Source organism: Peromyscus leucopus, chromosome 6, assembly GCF_004664715.2.
Source record: "Peromyscus leucopus breed LL Stock chromosome 6, UCI_PerLeu_2.1, whole genome shotgun sequence".
NCBI lineage: Eukaryota > Metazoa > Chordata > Mammalia > Rodentia > Cricetidae > Peromyscus > Peromyscus leucopus.
In genome coordinates, this window is record NC_051068.1 from 62,527,122 (window position 1) to 62,548,942 (window position 21,821).

The 21,821-nt window shown below is 49.4% G+C and overlaps 2 protein-coding genes across 5 annotated transcripts in view; one reads left to right on the forward strand and one right to left on the reverse strand.

Moving 5' to 3' along the window:
• Gatb (glutamyl-tRNA amidotransferase subunit B) overlaps positions 1–1,698 on the forward strand; it is a 76,466-nt gene extending 74,768 nt beyond the window's left edge. Inside the window, 1 exon segment of the mRNA XM_028860213.2 lies at positions 1,275–1,698. Coding sequence (XP_028716046.1) covers positions 1,275–1,403 — 129 coding nt within the window. The 3' untranslated portion in view covers positions 1,404–1,698.
• Positions 1,699–1,952: 254 nt separating this feature from the next.
• Positions 1,953–21,821, reverse strand: part of Fam160a1 (family with sequence similarity 160 member A1) — a 271,043-nt gene continuing 251,174 nt past the window's right edge. For all 4 annotated transcript variants that reach the window (XM_037206702.1, XM_037206701.1, XM_037206703.1 and 1 more), the window contains 4 exons: positions 20,481–21,611; positions 13,671–13,849; positions 13,212–13,350; positions 1,953–8,812 (listed from right to left, as the gene is read on the reverse strand). In XM_037206702.1, coding sequence (XP_037062597.1) covers positions 8,559–8,812; positions 13,212–13,350; positions 13,671–13,849; positions 20,481–21,611 — 1,703 coding nt within the window. In that variant the 3' untranslated portion in view covers positions 1,953–8,558. The remainder of the gene's footprint in view (positions 8,813–13,211; positions 13,351–13,670; positions 13,850–20,480; positions 21,612–21,821) is intronic.

The window sequence follows — 21,821 nt, forward strand, 5'->3', positions numbered from 1 at the left end:
GTTCTGTGGCCTGTGAGAGGGAGAGACCAGAGATGCTTCAGTTCTGTGGCCTGGGAGAAGAGGGAGACCAGGGACGCTTCAGGTCTGTGGCCTGTGAGAGGGGAGAGACCAGGGATGCTTCAGTTCTGTGGCCTAGGAGAGAAGGGAAGAGACAAGGGATGCTTCAGTTCTGTGGCCTGGGAGAGGAGGGGAAAGACCAGGGATGCTTCAGTTCTGTGGCCTGTGAGAGGGGAGAGACCAGGGATGCTTCAGTTCTGTGGCTGTGAGAGGGGAGAAGAGATGCTTCAGTTCTGTGCCTGGAGAGAGAGACAGGATGCTTCAGTTCTGTGGCCTGGGAGAGGGGAGAGACCAGGGATGCTTCAGTTCTGTGGCCTCAGAGAGAAGGGAAGAGACTGAGAGGAAAATGATCTGTAAATTACAGAGAAATCCTTTGGCAGAAACATGGCTGAAAACCAAGTCATTTTGTGTTCTTAGCATAGCACGAGAGAGAAAAAGCCAAGTTGCAGGTCTCCCCCTCCCAGCCCACCCCTGGTCTAATCATATTGTCTAGAGAGGTTTTTCAGTGGGGAAAAAATTGCTAGTATCTCTTTCAGGATAATGCATGCCGCCTGTCAGTGCGCAGGGACACTGGCGGCTCTGTAAAGAGCCCTTGATGGGGAAAACGAGCCCACCCCATCCCAGCAGTCGCCATCTTCCTGCCCCATCTGCAGTGACTGATAAGGACACACTTGGCTTCAGACTCATCCTGCGGCACTCAAGTACACTAACTGCCCATCAGGACACTTGCAGAGAGGGGCCAGCGTGTGGTTATTTGATGTCGCTCAGTCCCTCCTGCCCTTACCGCCCCTCCCTGCCATCCCTGAAGGCTTGTTTTCTAGGGAGCAGCTCTTGTTGGCAGGGAGCAGGGGTGCCTGTGGCACTAGAGAACTTGAGAGGCACCCCTGCCTGATTACACCCGACGACGACGACGCTCATCACAGCTGACTGACTCGGGCTCCTCCCTGTGTCACTGTGGCCCCAGAGGAGAGTGTTCTGGGCCCCGCAGCAATCATCTGTGCTCACCATTCCCTTGTTTGTTCTAATCAGAAGTAGAGGAGCCAGGTCCCTTTTGACGGGAGCCTAGAGAGCTCTCTATTTAACCGCCCCCCCCAATCTCCTTCCTCACTTTACATCTTCCATGAAGGGAAGAAAGACCTGAATTTAATTTGCAATCAGTGGAAAGCTTGCGGATTCTTGGTATGAGTCTCCTAATTCCCCCTAACTTGTTTTTACAGGTGATGGATGTGAAGAAAAGAAACCCCAAAGCTATAAACAAGCTGATTGGGCTGGTCCGGAAAGCAAGCCTCAGCCGTGCAGACCCGACTCTGATAAAGGAAATACTGGAGAAGAAGCTGTCGTTGTGATGTGTGGTGAGGTCTTTCTACCTGAGGGAGGACAGTGTGGCCCTGAGAACAGGAGCCCGTGAACGCTGCTGTTTGTGTGGGTACAATTTGTGTCTCTCAGTCCCGGGCCAAGCTACACCTCTTGGGAGGTAACATTTCACACGTGTGTCCTCTGGGACCCTATGGCCTGGGAAGCAGCTGGAGGTCTGCTCGCTGTCTGGAAACGGTTCTGCGATGATGCCAGCCGTGGTTAAAGTAATAGCATGTTCTACTGTGAAGGAATTCTAAACAGAATAAAGCTCATGTCTCAACTGCAGATGCTGGTGAATGCTTCCTAGGAACCAGGTACTGAAGGCCGACAGACTGGGTGGATGATGTAGTATGTTATGGATACAGTATATTAAGACCTGCAAGTGAGCTTATGAAGAAGAAAACAACCAACCCAACTCGTGTCACACAAACACACTGTTCGGGCAAGGGTGGGAAGGAAGGTGTAGGTTGGCGTCATTTGCTGAGTGAGGGCAGGCTCTGCTGTGTGTTCAGCTCCCGGTGAATAAAGTGACACAGACCTTCTCAGATAAATTTAATGAATAAAATATATACTAAAATAGCACATAAAAATTAACGTCCACTTCAGAGATTTACACCCTTCCCCAACACAATGCTTTAGACCAAAAAAAGATCAAAAGAGATCTGAAACATTGACTTGTTTTACCTGGAAATAATAAGATTATAAACTAATAAATCAGAATGTTGACCTTTAACTGTCTTGAAGTACAGCTGATGATGATGAGGAAGGCCATTGCCTCCATCCCCATGCCTGTGATGGTAGCCATTCCTCTCCGGAGTCCTGGGCACCCCCTTGTTTCTTACGTGCCTGCTACCTCAGAGACACCACACTCCTTCTAATGATTAGTTTTCCAAATGTGTTTTGGAAATATCTGTCAAACTGTCAGTGAAGGGGTTGGGGGAAACCTTGGAGGCCCTCATCTTAGACCAGATTCCCAGCTTGGTAAGATCATTGCTGGGGCCATCTTTCCAGGGCAGCTGAGGGATAGGGGAGAGTAGACAACCCACTCCATCACCAGACATGGCTCCTTGCCCAGCCAAAAGCTGAGACAGAGTGGACACCAATGCTGTGGTTTATTTCCGACAAGCAGGAGGAGATGCCCTGTAGAACGTTACCTCACCTAGGGAGCCACGGGCCCACATTGTGTTCCCTGATGAAGACTGGCTGTTGATGGCGTTCTGCTAACCTCCCACAAGAGAGAAAGGGGACACCGGTGGCTCTGCAAGCCTGAGCGCCAGTGGCCAGACGGCTCAGCTTCACGTTCCACAGAGAACAGTAAGGTTCGCTTTACAAACTCCATTCTTATCAAAAGGTCTGGCTTGGTCATCAAGCTTCTCAGAAAGCACTGATGAGCTGAAGTCCTGGCCTCACCTTGGTGGGTGGTGCAGCTGGCTAGGAGTCGTTTCCAGAACCAATTTTTGTCGACTGAGAAGAGCATACGGAGTGAGCATTCCCAGAGGCGATGCCATCGCAGTCTTTCTGAGACTCTTCCCATCCAGTTCTGACTCTTCTGAGGCTCTTCCCATCCAGTTCTGACTCTTTCTGAGGCTCTTCCCATCCAGTTCTGACTCTTTCTGAGGCTCTTCCCATCCAGCTCTGACTCTTTCTGAGGCTCTTCCCATCCAGTTCTGACTCTTTCTGAGGCTCTTCCCATCCAGCTCTGACACAACCACCTTGTCCCCTTGTTGTCTTGAAACCTAAACCAGGCAGCTAGAGGTCCTACATAGCACAGCTTCCAGGGAAAAGCCAAGGCCAGCTCTGACACATCTGAAAGATGTGTTTATAGAACACCTTAAACCTCAGGAAGTGTGGCCTGCTGGTGCACAGGCCTCCGTGAAAGGACTTTCCATTCTTGCACAAGCATGAATGTGGTCTGGTTCTGTTAGTACCAGTTAGGGGAACTCTCATTAAAATGTATGAGTTGGCACCAGAGCTGAGGCTACTGCCATCTGCCAGTGGAACCCACACACCTGTAGCTGGATGTGTGACTCAGAAGCCATCCCGAGTAGGGGAAAGTGCTGGAAACTGGTGATTTCCCCGCCCCAGCCCCACCCAGCCACCTCTGCCTGCTCAGGCCCAATCCATGCACCTGCCGGGTCGTGGCTTACGATGGTCCTTGTGGGAAGCTAACACAGGGAATATCAGTTCATCTAACCCAAGGAACAAGTGACCAGGCAGCTTTCTCCCTCCCTTTGTAAGAGGGGCTGCTCACTACCTCAACTTTCAGTTCTGGGTCTTCTCTGTCAGCCTTTCACACTTGACAGGTCCATGCATGAGGGGAACTTCTGTTCACTTCTCTCAAGGCACAGATAGAAAAACCACCAGCATTCAACCGAGGTCAGTACCATCCCTGCCCCCCAACATAATTATTGGTAATCTGGAAATAGCCATGAAAGGTTTGAGAATGTACCTCTTCAAGTGGGTCATCTCAGTATTGTAGCCTGTGGCATGGCTCACAGTTTATATTGTGACTTTCAATTAGATTGAATTTAGTTGTTCTCATTTCAAGGACTTCAAAGACTAATGAGGGAAAACAGTCCATCTAGAAGGCCATGTAATTAGCCCACTTGCCAGAAGCAGTGTGGATGCGGCCACTGGGCTGCTTTGGCAGCTTCCAGACAGATACACCTGGGCACTGCTTCTCCACAACCCATGGGTGGGCAAGTAAAAGGCAATGCATGAAGTCCGCTTCCACGGGCTCCCAGGTCAGGGCTGAGCAGAGTCTTTTAAGATCATCAGCACCAGACGCCGTGTCCAGTGTCTGCAGGGACAGGAGAGGCCTGGCTGTCAGTGCTCCTTTTGTAGACTTGTCCAGGACATTTCACTTGACATACTGAGGTCAGGCTTGTGCAGCCTCAGCTCAGTGACTAGATAACCTGGCCTGAGCACTTCCGTCGCCTGCCTTTTCAGGTTCTGAGGTGACACCGCCCATCTCAGCTCCCTGAAAGAACCCGGAAGGAACACAGGGACAAAATCCTGTGGTCAGGGTTGTGTGGGCAGCAGGGACCTGGGTGAACTCACACCTTCAAAGACAAGAACACAGCTTGCTGTGACCAGTTCTAGCTAAAACCAGCCACATCAGCAGGCGGGCTCTGGGACAAGGAACCACAGATACCGACCCGCCCAGCCTCCCTCTCCCTCTCCCCTGGTCCCGTTCCCCTAAAGAGCTCCACAGAAAATCTCTTGCTAAAGCCTTGTTTATCCAGTTAACAAGCCGCCAAGATAATCTGCCCTCCAAAACAAGTAATGAGTTAATAATGCCTGGATGTAAAGGGGATTTGCTGAGGCAAAATTATCCCAGAAGCCATTCTGAGTCATCCAAGAGCTTTTTGTGAAGCATTAGGTTTATGATGGTCATTCCAAAAGAAGATAAAGTCTAACTCCATTCTCTTCAAATGTCTCCTTCCTTGACAGACTTAAGGGTGGAGCACACACTCTTGACAAGTTGTTCTAAGCTGGTATGTGATGGGGAGAGGACATGGAAAGGGCTAAGATATCCCCCAAATGGTCTAAAGCTGCTGTGGCCTCAGCTGCCAGGGGAACCGCTGCCTCGGGAAAAGCTAAGGACGGAAATGACTCGAGGTTTGCAGCGAACTGTACTGTCCCGGCCAGTGACTTGAAGTGGCATGTGCATGAGCAACTGCCCTGCCAGAAAGCACTTCATGAAGATGGCAAGCCCGACAGCCATCTCGGCAAACCCCCGGCTGCTCATCAGCAACCGAACCAGGCTGCCCTTCAGTGAGAACTGGAACACAGTCATGTTTAACATCATGCCTGTGACATGCTCCACCATGCTGGCCAGACTTCCCTACTGAGAGTAACCTGGGGTACACCAATCCAGAATGGGTAGCCACATTACAACTTTAGACCTCTAAATGGAGCTGGAAGCAAGCTCACGTGATTACTGCAGGGATGCAAACAACTGGCTGCCCCGACTAGACCAACCCCAGACATTCACAGATCCAGTTTCTAGCTTCGATTCACGTGACAACACCCCACCTCAAGATGTCTTAGTGGGCTGAAAACCAACAACTACATCTAACCTAAATACAGGCCACTTGGTGAGGACCTGCTCCTGAGGACTGCAGAGCACTGTATGGAGACCATGTCACACAACAGATATCACTCCACTCTCGGGGTGTCACCGTGCTTTTCCCCAACCACGTTAAACCAACTGGGGGCCATCTTCCAGTGCCTGCATCAGAGAAAGGGGTTTAACGATCAAACCACCTTCAATTAGTTCTTCTTGCAACTGCACTCCAGAGCTGGGAGACTGGAATTCTACGCTGGATTTTCTTTGTTCAGATTTTTTAAAAATCAATTTTAACTATCCCGGTGTGCTCATGTATTTTGAACCATAAAATTCACTCAGTCTAGACCTTAAATCAGACCTTGAATTATGGACCCAGGTTAATGTTGTGATGTTCCAGGAACCCTCTTCCCCCTGTCCCTGCTGAGGTCCATCGGGCTAGACACAGCGACGCCAGTCCAGGGTCTGTGCCAAACAGTGGTGTCTACTGCTGCTCCTCAAGCATGGCAGCTGATGACACCTGTCACAGGGAGAGGACACAGTCCCTGGACCATATTTTAGACATGTCAAATATCTTTCAAATTTCTCTCCCAAAATGTATTACCAGAGAGGGAAGGGGGATGTTCAACCTGTGAACTTTAGGACTAAGATAACCTACCTCGCGACTCTTCCTTCCCCACAAAGAGCGCCTGTCGTCACCTGTCTGCCTAGAGCAGTGCTCACTCTTCCAAATCATCGGGACTTGATCTGTCTGTAGCTCAGATTTGCTCTGGGCATGTCCACACCATTCCTGACTACTTAGCTCAACTGCATGGGCCTTGAGGTGCTCGATGCTCTATTCCCAGATCAGTTTTCTGACTTCTGTTTTGTAAAACTCTGAGCACAGCCCTCTTAGGGAAGTCTGTAAGCATTCAGAGAAGAGCCAAGTGAGTTTGCTCTCAACATCCCACCCCAGGGAACCTGATTTCCAGACCCTTCCCCCTTAACCTAAGTCTACATCAGTACCTTGGGGTGGGGTGGGGGAGAACAAGACACAGTCACTCTTGCCCAACAAGCACCTTCCACGAAGGGGACTCTGGGGTGTATAATAAATTAATAAATATGTAGAAAAGGTAGAGAGTATAGCCAAGTAGCAGCATGCTTGCTTAGCGTATTTTTTTAAAGGAAGAAGAAAAAAGAAATAAGGACTTGAGAAGAACCAATACCGATAATGATGGGCATAAAACCACAAAGCTAAAGAACTCCATTTGCAGATACGGCTTCAGCATTCAGTGACGTGGCAAACACAGATAACCAGACAAAGTGGGGTTGAAGGAGTAACAGTTCCTCTAGCTGTTCCTCTCTGAAGCTACTCTCCTTCTCAATGGAGACTTGTGGGCACTCATCAGGAAGGCAAGAGCAGGCCAATTTACTGTGCTTTCCACGTGCTGGCTGCTGCACCATGGCAAACTGCTTTTCAGGACAAATGTACAGGTATCAAGGATCCTTGTTTAGCCTATGGTACACTGCTAGGCTGGCTCCTAAAGCTCACCGAGCCCTGGCCAGATCTCCAGGGCATTTGTCTCATGGTCTGGCTCTCCGGCTTCCTCAATCCAAAGCTGCTTCAAGACCCCACAAAGACCCCTCAGCTCTGCAATGCCCTCTGGTACCAGGACCTGAATGACATACTAGCGTTCCTGAGGCACAACTAATGGAACTGGTGTCACCCTTGGGGCTCAGCAGAGATGCCCACAAAGAACAGAGCTGGGCCTAGCATCCTTCCATTGGGGAGCCTCCACCTTCTCACTTCAGAGCTGGGTCTGAACATAAGGGGACTTTAATAATTATCATAAATACCAGTTGTTTGTGGTCTTGTTTTTTTCTGGGTTCTTCCCTGTCTTTGTATGGCTGTGGCTGAAGTATGGCCATGCTGCTGGGAGCAGGCTGGCAAGTAGCCAGAGCCACCAGTACATCTTCTCCACCGGCGTATCCTCCACAACTGGATACTAGACATACGCCATGGCCATGAAGAGGGAGTCACCAGTAGGCACCTGGCTTTACGAGCTCCCTGGGACCCGTATGCATTTCCATCCCAGCCGCCAACATGAGCTGCACAGTGCTCACTTCTCTACAAAGTGCAACCTATTAGCAGAAGAGAATAACAACCAGTGTTTTCACAAGTTGCGTCAGCATAATTTTATCTTTTGTACCCATTCCAAACTCTGCCCACCCCCACAAAAAACATCCTCTATGGCTTCACAAGTTAACATTTCTTTTCATAAAACACCTAAACAATAAGGGTTGGGTTTTTGGTTTTTTTTGCATAAGTATACGATACCACACTTTGTTCATCTGATCAAATGCCTAAGATCCAAAGTGTGCATAGGTTTGCTTCATTTTGTGCAAATCTTCCTAAATTAAGGCAGTCTTGGGGTTGGGTTGTGCCCCAGTGACTATAGCAAGCTTTCAAGCAGCAGCAGGAAAAAAGTCCCCACATTCCAAATTCTTTCCGTGTGAATTTTCGGGCAGGCAGCCGGGGCTGGGGAATTCTCCCACAACATAAGGCAATGCGTGTGGAGAGATTGCAAGTCCTAGAAGTAAATTCATAGCGGCAGATGATGTGTACCTGTGCGGCAGGCGGAGCTCCACATTGTTCTTGCAGTTTACAGAGGGTAGAGGGTAACAGGCATGTGCAGGCAGCTGTGGAGGAGCTTCCCTGAGGCTGCTGAATAGCTGACCCCCCCCCCTCACGGGTGTGCAGAGGTCACAGAGCCTCAGTGTGTGCTCGGAGCTGTCTGAGCTACAGGCTGAATGATCCACTCCAAGGGATGGAAGAGCAACTACGGATCATGTGAAGAGGAAAAACTGGGCAGAAAGACCCGCCAAGGGGCCACCAGCCCAGAGATTTACATTCTGTATAATAAGGGGAGACCCGGCTGGAGAGAGGAGATGCACACAAAAACCCTCTCTACAAATCAAGTATTGTCAGGAAGTATCAAAGTAGACAGTTTTTGATAAGCAGCTTTGCATTTAACATTCAGTCAAGACACTATAACCTTATAAAACCGAATCTCTATTAAAATAGTAGTATAAAAAGCTAACAGCAGGAGTCCTCGAAGTCCCCCAGGATCTTGTAACACAGAATTGAGTGTTCTTGAGCCAAGGCTGCCAGCTCCTTCAGGAACTCTGGGAAGAGAGCGGCAGCCAGCATGGTGTTCTTCACTGGCAGAGGCAGGTTTGGGGGTGCCCCAGGCACCTTGGCTCTGTGGCCCAGGAAGGGCTGAAGCACTCGTGGAGGGCCATCCACAAGGGTCTTGTCACCTTCTGTCCTGGAGACCTCTTGAATGGGATCTGAAAGCAGAAAAACGGTAGTCCTGGAACTCTTAAATACAAGTGTGGGGGAGAGGGGCAAGCGCTTTAGCGGAGGGAATAGTCTGGGTGCGGTCCCTCAGCTGACCAGATCCTGAAGACAGCCCTCAAGTGCTCCATGACCAGCTTGTCCTGCAGATACCAGCTAGCACTCAGCTTCTAATACAGGACTGTTCGCCTAAAATTCTACACAGGGAACCTCATGCATAGCTGTGGCAAGACTACAGGTTTGACAAACTCCCAGCCAGACACTGTGCTGGCACCCTGAAGTCCTGGCTATTTGTGAGGCCAAAGAAGAAGGACCATGTGATCAGCATGGGCAACAAAGCAAAACCCTGATTGGATGGATGGATGGATGGATGGATGGATGGATGGATGGATGGATGGATGGATGGATGGATGGATGGAATAGATAGATAGATAGACAGACAGACAGACAAGAGGCAGACTTCCAACAGTACCTGCTACCACTAGTGTCAGCTGAGTGGAGACTGGGCTCATGGGAAATTTACCAAGGACACCTGTGGCCCCTCTGCTCTCCTAACACCCCAGTGTGTGTGGGGGGGGGTCCTGGTCACCAGGTGCAGCTCCTTAAGCTCTTGTATTCTGCAGCTGTTGCTATGACCTCCAGGGCTTCCCAGAAACCCCAGCTCCTCCTGGCTGGGTCCTGCAGCTTCAAAACACAAGGGTGAGAGATTCCTCCAGATCACCAGAAATAATGGCAAGGACCAGACTAAGAGTCTCATGCAGCCATCAGGATCCAGTGGTAGCAAGGGCTGGGAAGCCAGCATTTATAGAGCATTGCCAGAGGCTTGCATCCCCATTTCAGTAACACAAGTCTGAGATGACAGAGCCCGAGTTCTAACATATCTAACTGATTTGCATTTTTAGACCATATCAGCCCTACTAATTAATTAAAATAGTCCAATATCCCTGACTCTTTAATTCCTGGGATCTCCAACCTTCATATATTTGTAGGAATTATTTATGCCACCTTTTGCCCCCTACCCAAATGATCTCATTACTCCTTCTAAATCTCTACGTTCCAGCTCTTCATTATTTTGGCTGCTTCTTAGAATTCAGCCCCATTTTTCAACACTTTTCAGAGTGTTACTTAACGACAGCACTAAAAATGCTTGACATTTATAGTACTTTCCCACATCTCACTACTATAGTCTTCAGTGTTAGAAAAAATCCTCCGCTTTGCTGCTTTAAATATCCTTTTGGATTAAAGCTTATCACAGTTCATGTCACAGAGAACTAGAGAAGTTGAGAAGATGTCCCCCACTACCCCTACCAGAAATTCCTCCTCACATGCCCTGACAGGAGATGAACAAGACTGGGAACAACGTTGAGGTCCACAGGGCAGCCTTGGCAACCCCTTCCCTGCCGCTCCTCAGGCACAGTAGCTCTCCCTCGGGCCATCAAAGCTTACTGATGAAGCTGGCCTGGATCCCACTGGGGATCGGGACACTTGCAGGCTTCCTGCTCGGACCACAGTCTGTGTTGTGCTCGCTGCTCACTGTCTGGAACTCCATCTCCACATTTCTGTTCACCTACATCCTCCTAAGCTTCAGAGGCGCTAAGAGCAGATTCTGTCGCCTCCTGGCTGGGTTACTCCAGGCAAGGGGCTCCACCTCTCTGTACTTCCGCTTCCACTGACCTGTCAAAAGCGCCTGGGATGATTGTAAGGATCCAGGGGGTCACTGGGTGTCAAGTACACAGGGGCCACTAGACTGCATACGGAGTTCTTCAGCGGCCGCTAACTTCCCACAGCCTGTGCGGTTCCTGTTCCACAGCCCCTCAAGCCCCTCCCTGCCCTGGTTCCAGCCCCGTGTCCTAGAGGCTTGCACAGTCTTTCAGCCACACACTGCTCGATTACCTGTGCTGTGCTTAGTGTCGCCAAGGGTCAAACCCACCTGAGAACGTGTCTCACAGCCTCTGGCCGGTCTGTTCCTGAGGACCAAAAATGCTTTGCACCAAGTGTGACCCACATTTCTTCACACTCCTGCTCCTCTCCAGAGTGCCTCGTATTCCTCATTGTTTCCAGCTCTCTTTCCAACTCGGCCTCCTCTAAACCAGGCTTTTTGTGGGTATGTATCTAGCATGACTTGGGAGTTAGAAGTGTCACTGCTAAGGTGCATCTGCCCAGCTTGAATCCAAGAATCTTTGCTCATGAGGCAGAAGAGCAGGAAAGGAGTCTAGAAACTTGCAGGGGCATCATCCTTCGGGCGGTTCCCACAGTTGCTGGGGTGGACCTGAGCTGGCTTGCCACCAGGAAATGGCCTTTCAGTGTGTCACAGTAAGCAGACTTGAGTGATCCCCTGGCCTGGCTCACCAGGTCAGTTTTCTTCTCTATAAAATGGGCTGACATCTAGAATCAGAGGGCCTCCCTTCTAGAATCAGCACTTGGTTAGAGGCTCCGAGTGTAAGTCAGAGCCCAGCACTATTGTTGTATAGTTTTAAAGTATTTATGTGGGCTGGCTTTCCCTCCTTCCTTCCTTCCTTCCTTCCTTCCTTCCTTCCTTCCTTCCTTCCTTCCTTCCTTCCTTCCTTCCTTCCTTCCTTCCTTTCCTTCCTTCCTTCCTTCCTTTCCTTCCTTCCTTCCTTCCTTTCCTTCCTTCCTTTCCTTCCTTCCTTCCTTCCTTCCTTCCTGGAAAGGGATTAAAGGCTTGCGCCACCACCGCCCAGCGTGGCTACCATTCTTGACAACTCTTCCCACTTAGAACACCCAGAGGCTTGCTTCAGCCAGCCCCAAGCAGCGGACGTGACCTCGAGTGAGCTCTCAGCCCGAGCCTCAGGTGCTTGCTACATTTCCCGCTCACTCCCGGAGCTCCACAGGAGCCAGGTGTGTTGCTAGCCTGAACTAACCTGCCAAGTGGCGACAAACATCCTGACGCCCCACTCAATAGGCAAAGATGTGCGGGCCATCCTAGACTTCCTGCGATGGCGCACGTGAGTGGGTCCAGGCCAAAGCGGCTAAGCTGGCTGGGGTCAGGGCACACACACCCCACGCCCACCTGTACATGCGCTCGTACACAATCGGAGACGGCCATGATTGAAGGCACTGAGCTTGGCACTGACCTATCGAACACAAAGGCAAACGAGGCACCTTCTCTCACACGGTGAACAGCAGCACAAGCTCCCTCAGGGGCAGCAGAGCTCACAGAGCAGCGGCCCGTGTGGCTGAGAGGCCTCAGGGCCTCAGTCCCACCTTCCCACCCAACACAGCTCTCCTCCCCTCCCTCAACCGCCTTGCCTTCACTTTCCATCATTTCACCAGTGGTACCTCGGCAACTTTCTTTGAAAATCTGGGGCAGTACCCCAGGAGATCACCACAACCAGAGTTCTTTCTGTGGCCAGAAAGTACCTTAGAGATGAACAAATCCTTCCTTTCAAAGTCAAGGGAAGGGGAGAGAATGTTGCTGAGTGGTACTGCGTGTCCTTAACCTGCTGGGGGCCCTGGGTTTCATCCATAGCCCCACCTCCAGACATAGAGACATTGAGACCCAGTGAAGCAAAGTGACCAAGATCAGAGCAAACACATGGAGACACGACCCAGCGGCTGCACACAGTTCCAGAGTCTTTTCAGCTTCTTTTAATGGTGTGAGTTTCTCCCGGAGTTATGTTTCTGCCTCTCATTCCCAGCCTTGTTCCTGGCCACTTAGGCCCAAGTCTCCTCACTGCTTACCTGCCCCGTGGAAGCCTTGTTCCACACCTGAACAACTGTGGTAAAGTCAGAGCAATATTGGAATTTGCTCGTTTGTGCTCACCAGGGCCCATGTCACAGCTCAGAAGACAATGGACATCAGATTTGTCTAACCAGAACCAAAACAAGGCCAAGCAGCAGTGCTCACCAGGCCTAGGGGCCAGCAGGGCTAGTCTGTCAGGAATCAGGCTGAGGGCAATCCTCACTTCTCATCCTAACTAACAGCATCCACCTCCTAGAGTCCTAAAGTGTGTGTGTGTGTGTGTGTGTGTGTGTGTGTGTGTGTGTGCAAGATGCTCTGAAAATATAATAAAGGGAACAGATGGCATCTGCAGGGCAGAGGTGGCCGAAAGATGGTTCCAGGAGTCCACATAATGCCTCTCTGTGGTCCACAGGTGCTGTGATTTACTGGAGTTTAACACCATCTCACACATCAGCTCCTTCCCTGAACCACCTCAGCAAGGAAAATGAATGGCCAGCCAGAGCCTCTGTGGAGGCCAGGGAGCCCTTCCTCCAGATCTGAGAAGAGGCTGTTCTAAGATGGACACAAATAAAAATATCCTTTGCTGCCCCTAGGGTCCAGATGCCAAGCAATGTCTGCAAACGCAACCCAGAATGTGGGGAGTGGGACCAGGCCAGGACGGACACGGTGGGGAGAGAGAGCTTCCTGACCTTTGGTGAGTGTCACAGGGGTCACATCAGACATATCCACGCGGAAGAGCAGGTACTGCTGGGCTTGGATGAGGAGCCCTGGGAAGTCCCTCTCCACGGAAGCGAACTGCTCAATCTTGTTTTTCACAGACGCGAGGACCTGTCAAAGACCACGTGAATGATGCTATTGCTCTACAGCAAAGGTCTACTGTTCCCAATACAGCTTTTGGGTCCAGCCCTCATTACGGGGACGGTTATGGTATCAGACGCCTGCTCATTTTTAACTGCTTGTGTGGTCCTGGTAAGGTACCCTCAAAACATCACACTAAATGAAGATTTGCAGTTTGTCTAGAATAATCGACACAACCAGCTTAATAGGACAGGGCAGGAAAGCAAATGAATGGGATGTGGGATTTTGAAAACTAACAAAACCGTGAGAGGAAGGGAAAGAGAAGAGGAACAGGTGTGGCCGTAACATACCTGGTAGAGAGAGCGGACGCTGGGCTGGAAGACCATGTTGGTGTTGAGGAGGAAGGAGCGCAGGAGTGGCTGGGGGTAGCTGGCCAGCTGGGTGATGATGCCAATGAGAAGCAAGTTGACGTGCAAAGAGTTCTCCAGCATGTTCTCCAGCTTTGACAGGACCACACTGATGAATGGACCTACAGGGAGGACACACCGTGTCAGGGCTGGCTGGGCACGTGGGACCTTCTTACAGCTGCAGAGTCACCGGGGCCACGGTCACAGACCACCCTGGGCCCAGGCTGTGAACATGCATGACACATATCTGCTTCTCCATGTGAGTGAGAGCGAACACCCTGACTCTCCAGCCACCTTCAATCCTTCGGAAGCTAGAAAGAACTCTGAAAAGCTCAGACCATAAATCCTTTTTAAAGATTAAAGTTGCTTCTCCACACGGGTTCTTCATTCCTTGATTCTGTCAGTGTTCAAAATCTGCAATTCACTATCTCTTGGTGCCGTGGGCTACATGCAGATGTAAGAGGCCACCGAAAGTGTCACAGCAACAAGTGTTTGTGGAGAGTACCACACATGTTTGGGCAATGTTTAACATGTGACCAGGGAGTGTCTGTCCTATCCACACACCTGCCTCATGAGTGTCACCATGCGGAGGAGTGGGAAAGGGGAGACAAGGTGAAGACAGAGGCCCTGGGCGGAGGCCTGATGATGCCTCGCAACTCAGTATCTGCATTTTCTATTTCAGACCAGAGAGAAAGAAGGGGTCAGTCTCAGGCAATGTGGTCCAGTGTGACGCAGGGGTCTCAAAATGCCAAGCCGTATGATTACAAAAGCAGTTCATAAAAAATATATATATTAGCAAAAGGCAGCTTTGTTTCTGCTCCACATTGGTAACAAGTTAATATGGTTTATGTGTTGGTTTACTGAGGGCAAAGAAAACAAAAAATAATAATAAATCTGGAATTAATAAAATTACTTGGAGATGTGTTAAATTTTTACCATAAAAGTGTTCCATTAAGAAAGATCGATGCGACTTCTCTATTTCCCCCGTGGAGCTGTTGATGATGCCACTAAGCCCAGGCATATTTATAACACACGCACATAACCCTTGATAGATAAACAGGCCTTATGAAGACTTCACCACCATTAGCGAGTGTGACACAAACACACTTCATCTCCAGATGCTTCATGCGGAAGTCTGCCAGCAGCGAAGAGCAAAATCCCCTATGAGGACTCAAGCTCTCTGGGAAATGAGAGCACACAACTATGCTGAGTGCCGACATGAGTGGGCGATGCAGTGATCCTGTGTCAGGATCTCTAAGAGGCCCTGGGAGGTACGGTTCCTTCACAGGCCACACCATCCCTGGGAAGGGCCAGCAGAACTCTTCACCCACTCTCTATGCTGACTGGGTGATGAACCCTAAGGGGATTGATGAGCCTTGGAGAATCTTGCCAAACAAACGTGGAAGTCTACCAAACGTACCCAGAAACCCCACAGACTGGAATGTCGGTTTGAAAGCAACTAATGATTGTCCCTTTAAGAACTCCAGAAATGTCCCTGGGGTTCTTAAGTCACCACAGCACAATTCTCTTTCTGAATTGCCTTCCTTACCCTCTTCTACTCTGGACCTATTTTCCCTGTCTCTCTTCTGTCACACCCTCACTCCACCCCCAAGTGCTGACATCTCTGCTTCCTTATCTGTTTCCTTCCATATCAAAAAAAAAAACTGTTTAGTAAAGACATAATCAAGTAGGTTGAACCTTCAACAAAACATGTTCCTAATGTACTTTCCCTGAGCCCAGAGTATTCTGTTCTGTATCTAGCCACCCTACCTACAGACATGAATACTGCTGGCCATCAGTGACTAGGGTAGACATGGATAGCCCATCACTACTACAAGGGAGATTGAAATAGCTCAACTCCCAGGCAAGGTGGAGAATAAGGCTATAAGTGACAGTGCATTAAGTCAAGGACAGGAGACTGCCTCTGTAATCCACCAATGATGCTAACTATACATTCGTAGGCATGGGCAATAACAATATATACATTAAACTCCGAGTCCTGACTTTATTCTTAGCTGGTTTCTAGCACATCAAAGAAAGCTGCTTAGCAAAAAGCAGTTGCCAGGGGAACTGTAAGCATCTGAAAATCAGAAGACTGCACTACTCTCAGAAAGTCACAGGAAACGTTGGACGTGGAGGTTGAATATTTGCTGCTCTATTCCTGGGAGGACAATAAGCTCCTCACCTGCTAGTTTAGATTGTGAATGTCCCCCAAAGGCCCATGTGTTTACTGAAGGCTGGTCCCCTTCACGCACTATAAGAAGGTGGCAGAACATTAGAAAGTGGAGCCTAGTAGAAGGCAATTGGGTCACTAGGGGCATACCTTGAGGAGGCTAATGGGATCCTGATATTCCTTGTTCTTTTTTGCTCCCATGATACCATGAGATGGGAGGCTCCTGGGCACATTCTACACATCACAGGACCAAAGGCAATGGGGCTGAGTGAATGGACTGAGTCCTCTGAAACAGTGATCCAAAATAGAGGCGATGACCTCAGACATCTTATCACAGCCCCACAAAGCTGAGGAACAGAACACCCACAGAACTGCTAAATCTTCAGAAAGCCCTCACTGCCCCCCTACCCCCCACCAGCATTCATTTCTTGCCTTTCAAATGCTCAGTCCCTGGTCTACATTGAGTCTGTTCCCTGCATTTCTCAATTCTGAAACAAAGTTGTCATTGATTCTGTGACTCAGCTCTATTCACAAATCCAACCTTGGAAACATCTAAATGTTCACTTTCACTTCCACCTTTGCATCTCTGCCTTAGACACAGTCCTTTCACGTCCTGACTGGACTCGAGCAACATTTAACAGAGATTAAAATGACATACATACATACATACATAAACACATGCATCTTTATACAGTATAAAGGTGTAAAGTGAAAAACAGGCCACCTCCTAGAAGAAACCCTTATTACAGATTCTAGTATATTGTAAAAACATTGTATGTATACGATAAAGTAATATCTGAATTATTGTTGAAAACATTTATTAAGTATATCTTAGACAGAAATCAGAGTTCCAAGTACTTTTCCTGTACTGATTCACTTGATAAAATCATCCTAGGAAGTATGTTAATTATTTATCCCACTTAAAGATAAGGCAGAATGCTAAATACACACAACTGGGAAATAAAAGAAGTCAGAATTTCAATTTGGACCATCTGTTTGCAGGGCTGTTAACCAGCATATTACCTTGATTCCTAGTGGTGTGTGTGTGTGTGCGTGTGTGTGTGTGTGTGTGTGTGTGTGTGTGTGTGTGTGTGTGTGTATGGATGTGTGGATGGATGTGTAAATGGATGGTTTGGATGGATGAGTGGATGGATGTGTAAATGGTTGGATGGATGGATGGATGGATGGATGGATGGATGGATGGATGGATGGATGTGTGGATGGATGGATGGGTGGATGGATGTGTGGATAGATGGATGGATGGATGGATGGATGGATGGATGGATGGATGGATGAGTAGATGAGTGGATGGATGGATGGATGGATGGATGGATGGATGGATGGATGGATGTGTAGATGTGTGGATGGATGTGTGGATGGATGGTTTGGATGGATGAGTGGATGGATGGATGGATGGATGAATGGATGGATGTGTGGATGGATGTGTGGATGGATGGTTTGGATGGATGGTTTGGATGGATGAGTGGATGGATGGATAGGTGAATGTGTGACACAGAAGTATGAGTCTGGAGCAGAAGTTGTGGAAATGGCTCTAGACACAATTCCCAGGTCAAGCAAGGGCACAGCCTATATCTGATGCAATAACAGGTCTCCCACGTGTTCTTCCTGCTACCACCTCTCCCCACCCCCACCCTCTCCACAGCACTGTTGAGGCCGTCATGCCACATTCCAACTGTAATGCTTGGCCAGGAGTACAAGTTCCCCTTCTTCATCTTGGCCCAGACTCTCTACAAGCAGACATCAACTACTCCTGGGCTTCCTCTCGCACCTTTGCCCGATGAGACCATACTCTTCACTTCCGTTCGCACTGCCAGCTTAAAGTCAGCCATTTCCTTCTGGGGGAAGGAGGGAGGCTCCTAAGACTTAGAAGCTAACTCAAGTTATGAGGCTCAGAAAACTCAGGAACCTGCAAGACTCATGAGGCCTCTCCTCAGTGTTCCACGGGCAGTTAGAGACTGCTGGGGAGAGGAGACGCTGGTATAGCTGCCTGCACGTTGTACAGGGATCTCTGGGGGTGCAGCTTGTGAGTCACAGCCCATGCTGGGACGGGCTTCTCAAGGATGCAGCTTCCTTTGAGTCACCCATGCTCTTGTATGTACCCCTTCACGCATGCTCATGGACGGAGCCCCAACAAACTCCGTTGTTCAACCCTCTAACTTGGATAGACCGGTTTCTTGTCTGCTCTTAGTGCCCTGTCTAGGGTAAACAGACATTTAGTAACCCTGCCTCCCTCTCCCACTCACCACCAGAGCCCCTGTTGTGTGGCACTCACCCCTCCCTCCACTGGACTCCCTTCCCACCTGGATCACATCCCATTTCCAACCATTTTGCACTTAAAAAAAAATTCTTTGTTGGTGTCTCTGTGAATGATTGTTTATTCTTTTAATTTTGTGTCTTTAGGTCCTATGCATAGAATATCATAGGATCAATAAAAATGGTCATATTCATAAATAAATGAAATTTAAAAAGTGGAATACTATGATTTTTCTACGAAGCAAATTCACCTCAACAGAAATCAATTTCTGCTGTTGACCCCTGGTGATGGTGTGGAGAAAGGGAAGGTGAGCTACCACCTCAGCCCATACTTGGAAGTTTGGAAACAACAGAACTCACACATGGAAAGATGTTTCCTGACATCGTGTACAAGTTCCAAAAAGAGGAAGGGGAAGGAGAAAGGCAAGATCTTCGGTACAGTGAGCCATGTGCACCAAGGAACCTGCATTTTACCAGCTCACGGGTGAAGACACACACACCACGGATGTTAGTGATATGGTGTTGTTTTCTATGCTCTCCCCTAAGCTGTACTTCTTCCCCCAGTTTACATACTTCCCAGGGATGGAACTACTTTGTCAGAAAGCTGGCACCCTAAAATGGCAGCCCTCTTTAGCCAGGACTTAGACCTGATGTCCCACAAAAAGGCTGCAGGACATGGTTGGGACTTCTTCCTGTTGGGTGTGTCAAAAGGACAGGCACCTGACGTGGGACCCCTTCCCTCACTTGGCTCCCCAACTCTGTCCCCATTAACTGGAAACCTAAGATGATCTAATCCTTTTAACTTATGATTGACTAACTGGCTCAATTTTAATTAAAACTTGTTCACACTGAAATGCTATCTCAGCTAGAAGCTCAAGCCTGATAATTGTGGAATTAAAAGCTTTCTCCCTGTTTAAATACATCTTCAGGCATCAGTAAATAAATGAATAAATATTGGGGGAGAAGGGTGGGGAGCCCCCTTGAAATCATAGCAGATCTCTGTGACTGGGCTAGAAGGCAATCTTTTTTTTTTCATCTGTCTATGGGGATCCTGGAAGGTGGGGACAATGTCCTCCCTCCTCAAGCTGCTCCCCAGGAAGAACAATTCTCAACTGGTTCTGAGAGGGTCACTAGTGAGAACAATAGCAGTGTCCTTTCTACCTCAGTCTGTCCTCACAGAGGCTGTGGGGGCATGAGCATACCAAAGCCCCATGCCTGGTAAGTGTTAAGGGCCAGGATACACCCAGAGGGTGACTCCAAGGCCATTGTCTGTCCCTCTGTGTCACGAGCTTCTTCCAGCACTTCTGTTTGCTATCAAACGTCATCCAGCCTTCCCTGGGCACACTGAGCGCTTGGGTGTGGGAATTCCCTGTGTGTGTGTAGATTCAGACTTTGCTGCTTAACAGTTCCTGATGGTTTCTATCATACTTCCTCGGCTGACGCGCTCATTTTAGACCCCGTCTTAGCCCTCTGTGCCTCACACAGATCCTCCCTGTTGCCGGCAGTGTCCTCACTGGAACACATACATTTGGGAAAGTGGTTCGTATATGTGGATCTAGTCTTTTTGAGGTGTTAAGTCTTTCCTTTAGGGCAAAAGCCCAACTAATGGCAGTGGCCTTCTTCTCACCCAACTGTCATCCTGCGAGTGTTTCAAGCATGATGCCACTGCTTGGCCACTGGGGACAGAGCATAGAACAAACGCGTCACCATCATGGAGCACACCCTCTAACAGCAAAATATATTTGTTTTAACAATACACATATGAGTAAGTGCTAAGGAGAAAAATAAATTAGATTCAAGGAAATGCAGCTTTAAAAAAAACGACTCGATTCTTGTGTGGTCCAATCAGACCTATGACTTTATCAGGAACATGGGGAGAAGATAAGACAGAAGACAACGTAAAGCTTGACTTGCCAACCAAATACATCCATCACAGTAGATGGAAACCAAGACCGCCCCTTCCCTCCCTGCGAAGATATTTCACTCCTGCCTGGGTGGTGGCGGCTCAGGCCTTTAATCCCAGCACTCGGGAGGCAGAGGCAGGCGGATCTCTGTGAATTCGAGGCCAGCCTGGACTACCAAGTGAGTTCCAGGAAAGACGCAAAGCTACACAGAGAAACCCTGTCTTGGAAAACCCAAATAAATAAATAAATAAATTAATTAATTAATTAATTAATTAATTTTTTTTTTTTTAAAAAAAGGTATTTCACTCCTGTCAGGTAAACGGACACGCCTTACTCTCGCAGTTCTCACTGCCCTCTTACCACAGCACAAGCGGAAACCACAGAGCAGCTTAAGGTTGTCACCTGTGAACGGGGTGCTTTGAGTCCTCACGGGATGGTGACTGGTGAAGGCCGCGTCCTCTCTGACACCAAATGGGGACGGCACAGTCTCCACAGCAGGAGCTTCTGCCATGAGGGAGTCGAAGTCATCCTCCTCTTCTCCTCTGCCTTCTTCTCGCCTCTCTTCCTGGCTTGTAAGAAGCAGGGGGTCAGCGGAGGGCATGCTCTGGTCCATCAAGCCCTTGGCGCCAGAATCCAGCTCTTGGATGATTTGGTCGTACTGTGCAATGAAATCTTCACTCTCTGAGTTGGCAACCGGCAGGTCTGACTGGACTTCCGCCTCAAATGCAGGGACTGTCAACCCCGGGTTTGATTCCAAGGCTGCATCAGGCTCACTCTCTTGCTTGGCTTCTGAGAACGTGTTCTGACACAGGTCTGAACTCTCCCTGCTGGGTCGTGCCTCTGCCTCAGGATCAGGGCTAAAGAGAGGTCCGTTGCTCATGGGGGTACTCTGGGCTTCAGGCTGGTCCTGGGGCTGGGCCTCAGCTGGTGGGTCAGCCACGTCTCCCTGTGGCTCCCTGGCGTCCTCAGAGTCCTTCTCGGCACACAGCCTATATACCATCACGTCATCCTGGAAGTCTGACTCTTCTATGTAGGACCCTTTGAAGAGGAGGATGGCGTTCTTCTTCATCTCTTGGATGTGTTTGGGGGGGTCAACGGGTGCCGGTGGGGCTGGAGTCTCCACGTCGTCGTAAGGCCCAGGAGAGCTCACATCCGCTCCAGAGGAGATGCCAGTGTCGTAGCTGTCATCCCATTCCAGCTCTGACTGGTTCTTGTCCTTCGTCTGCCCTGCTGTCCTGGTGTGCTGCTGAGGGGGTCCGGCCTCCGGCGGGCCTGAACTCTCTCGGCTCTCCTCTGGCAGACTCTGCAGAAAGGTCTCGGGGTCAGGTGAGTCCCCATCGTAGAGGGCTGACCACACCCTGCAGTCCCTCATGCAGTGGAGAATGTTGGCGTGGGCCTCCCACAGATACTGCAGGTAGCTGATGTCCAGGGTCTTCCCATACTCCACAATGCAGGCTGCTGGGGCAGGAGGGGGAGGAGGGGCGGGTGGAGGAGATGGGCAGGGCGCTTCTGGCAGTGGCTGTTCCTCGGGTCCTGGGCAGGAAGGAACAAACAGCCATCAGGAAGAGAGGTGGGGATGAGTCGGGGACTTGCTATCAGTTTAGGTCAGCAATGGCTAGTTACATTATCTCTGATAATAAACGCTGAATTAAGAGGGAAAGGCAGTGACAGACACTCCACCCTCAAGAAGAGATAAAACCCAAGTGGCCAGGTACGGGCTACAGAAACTGTTAGGTAATGCTG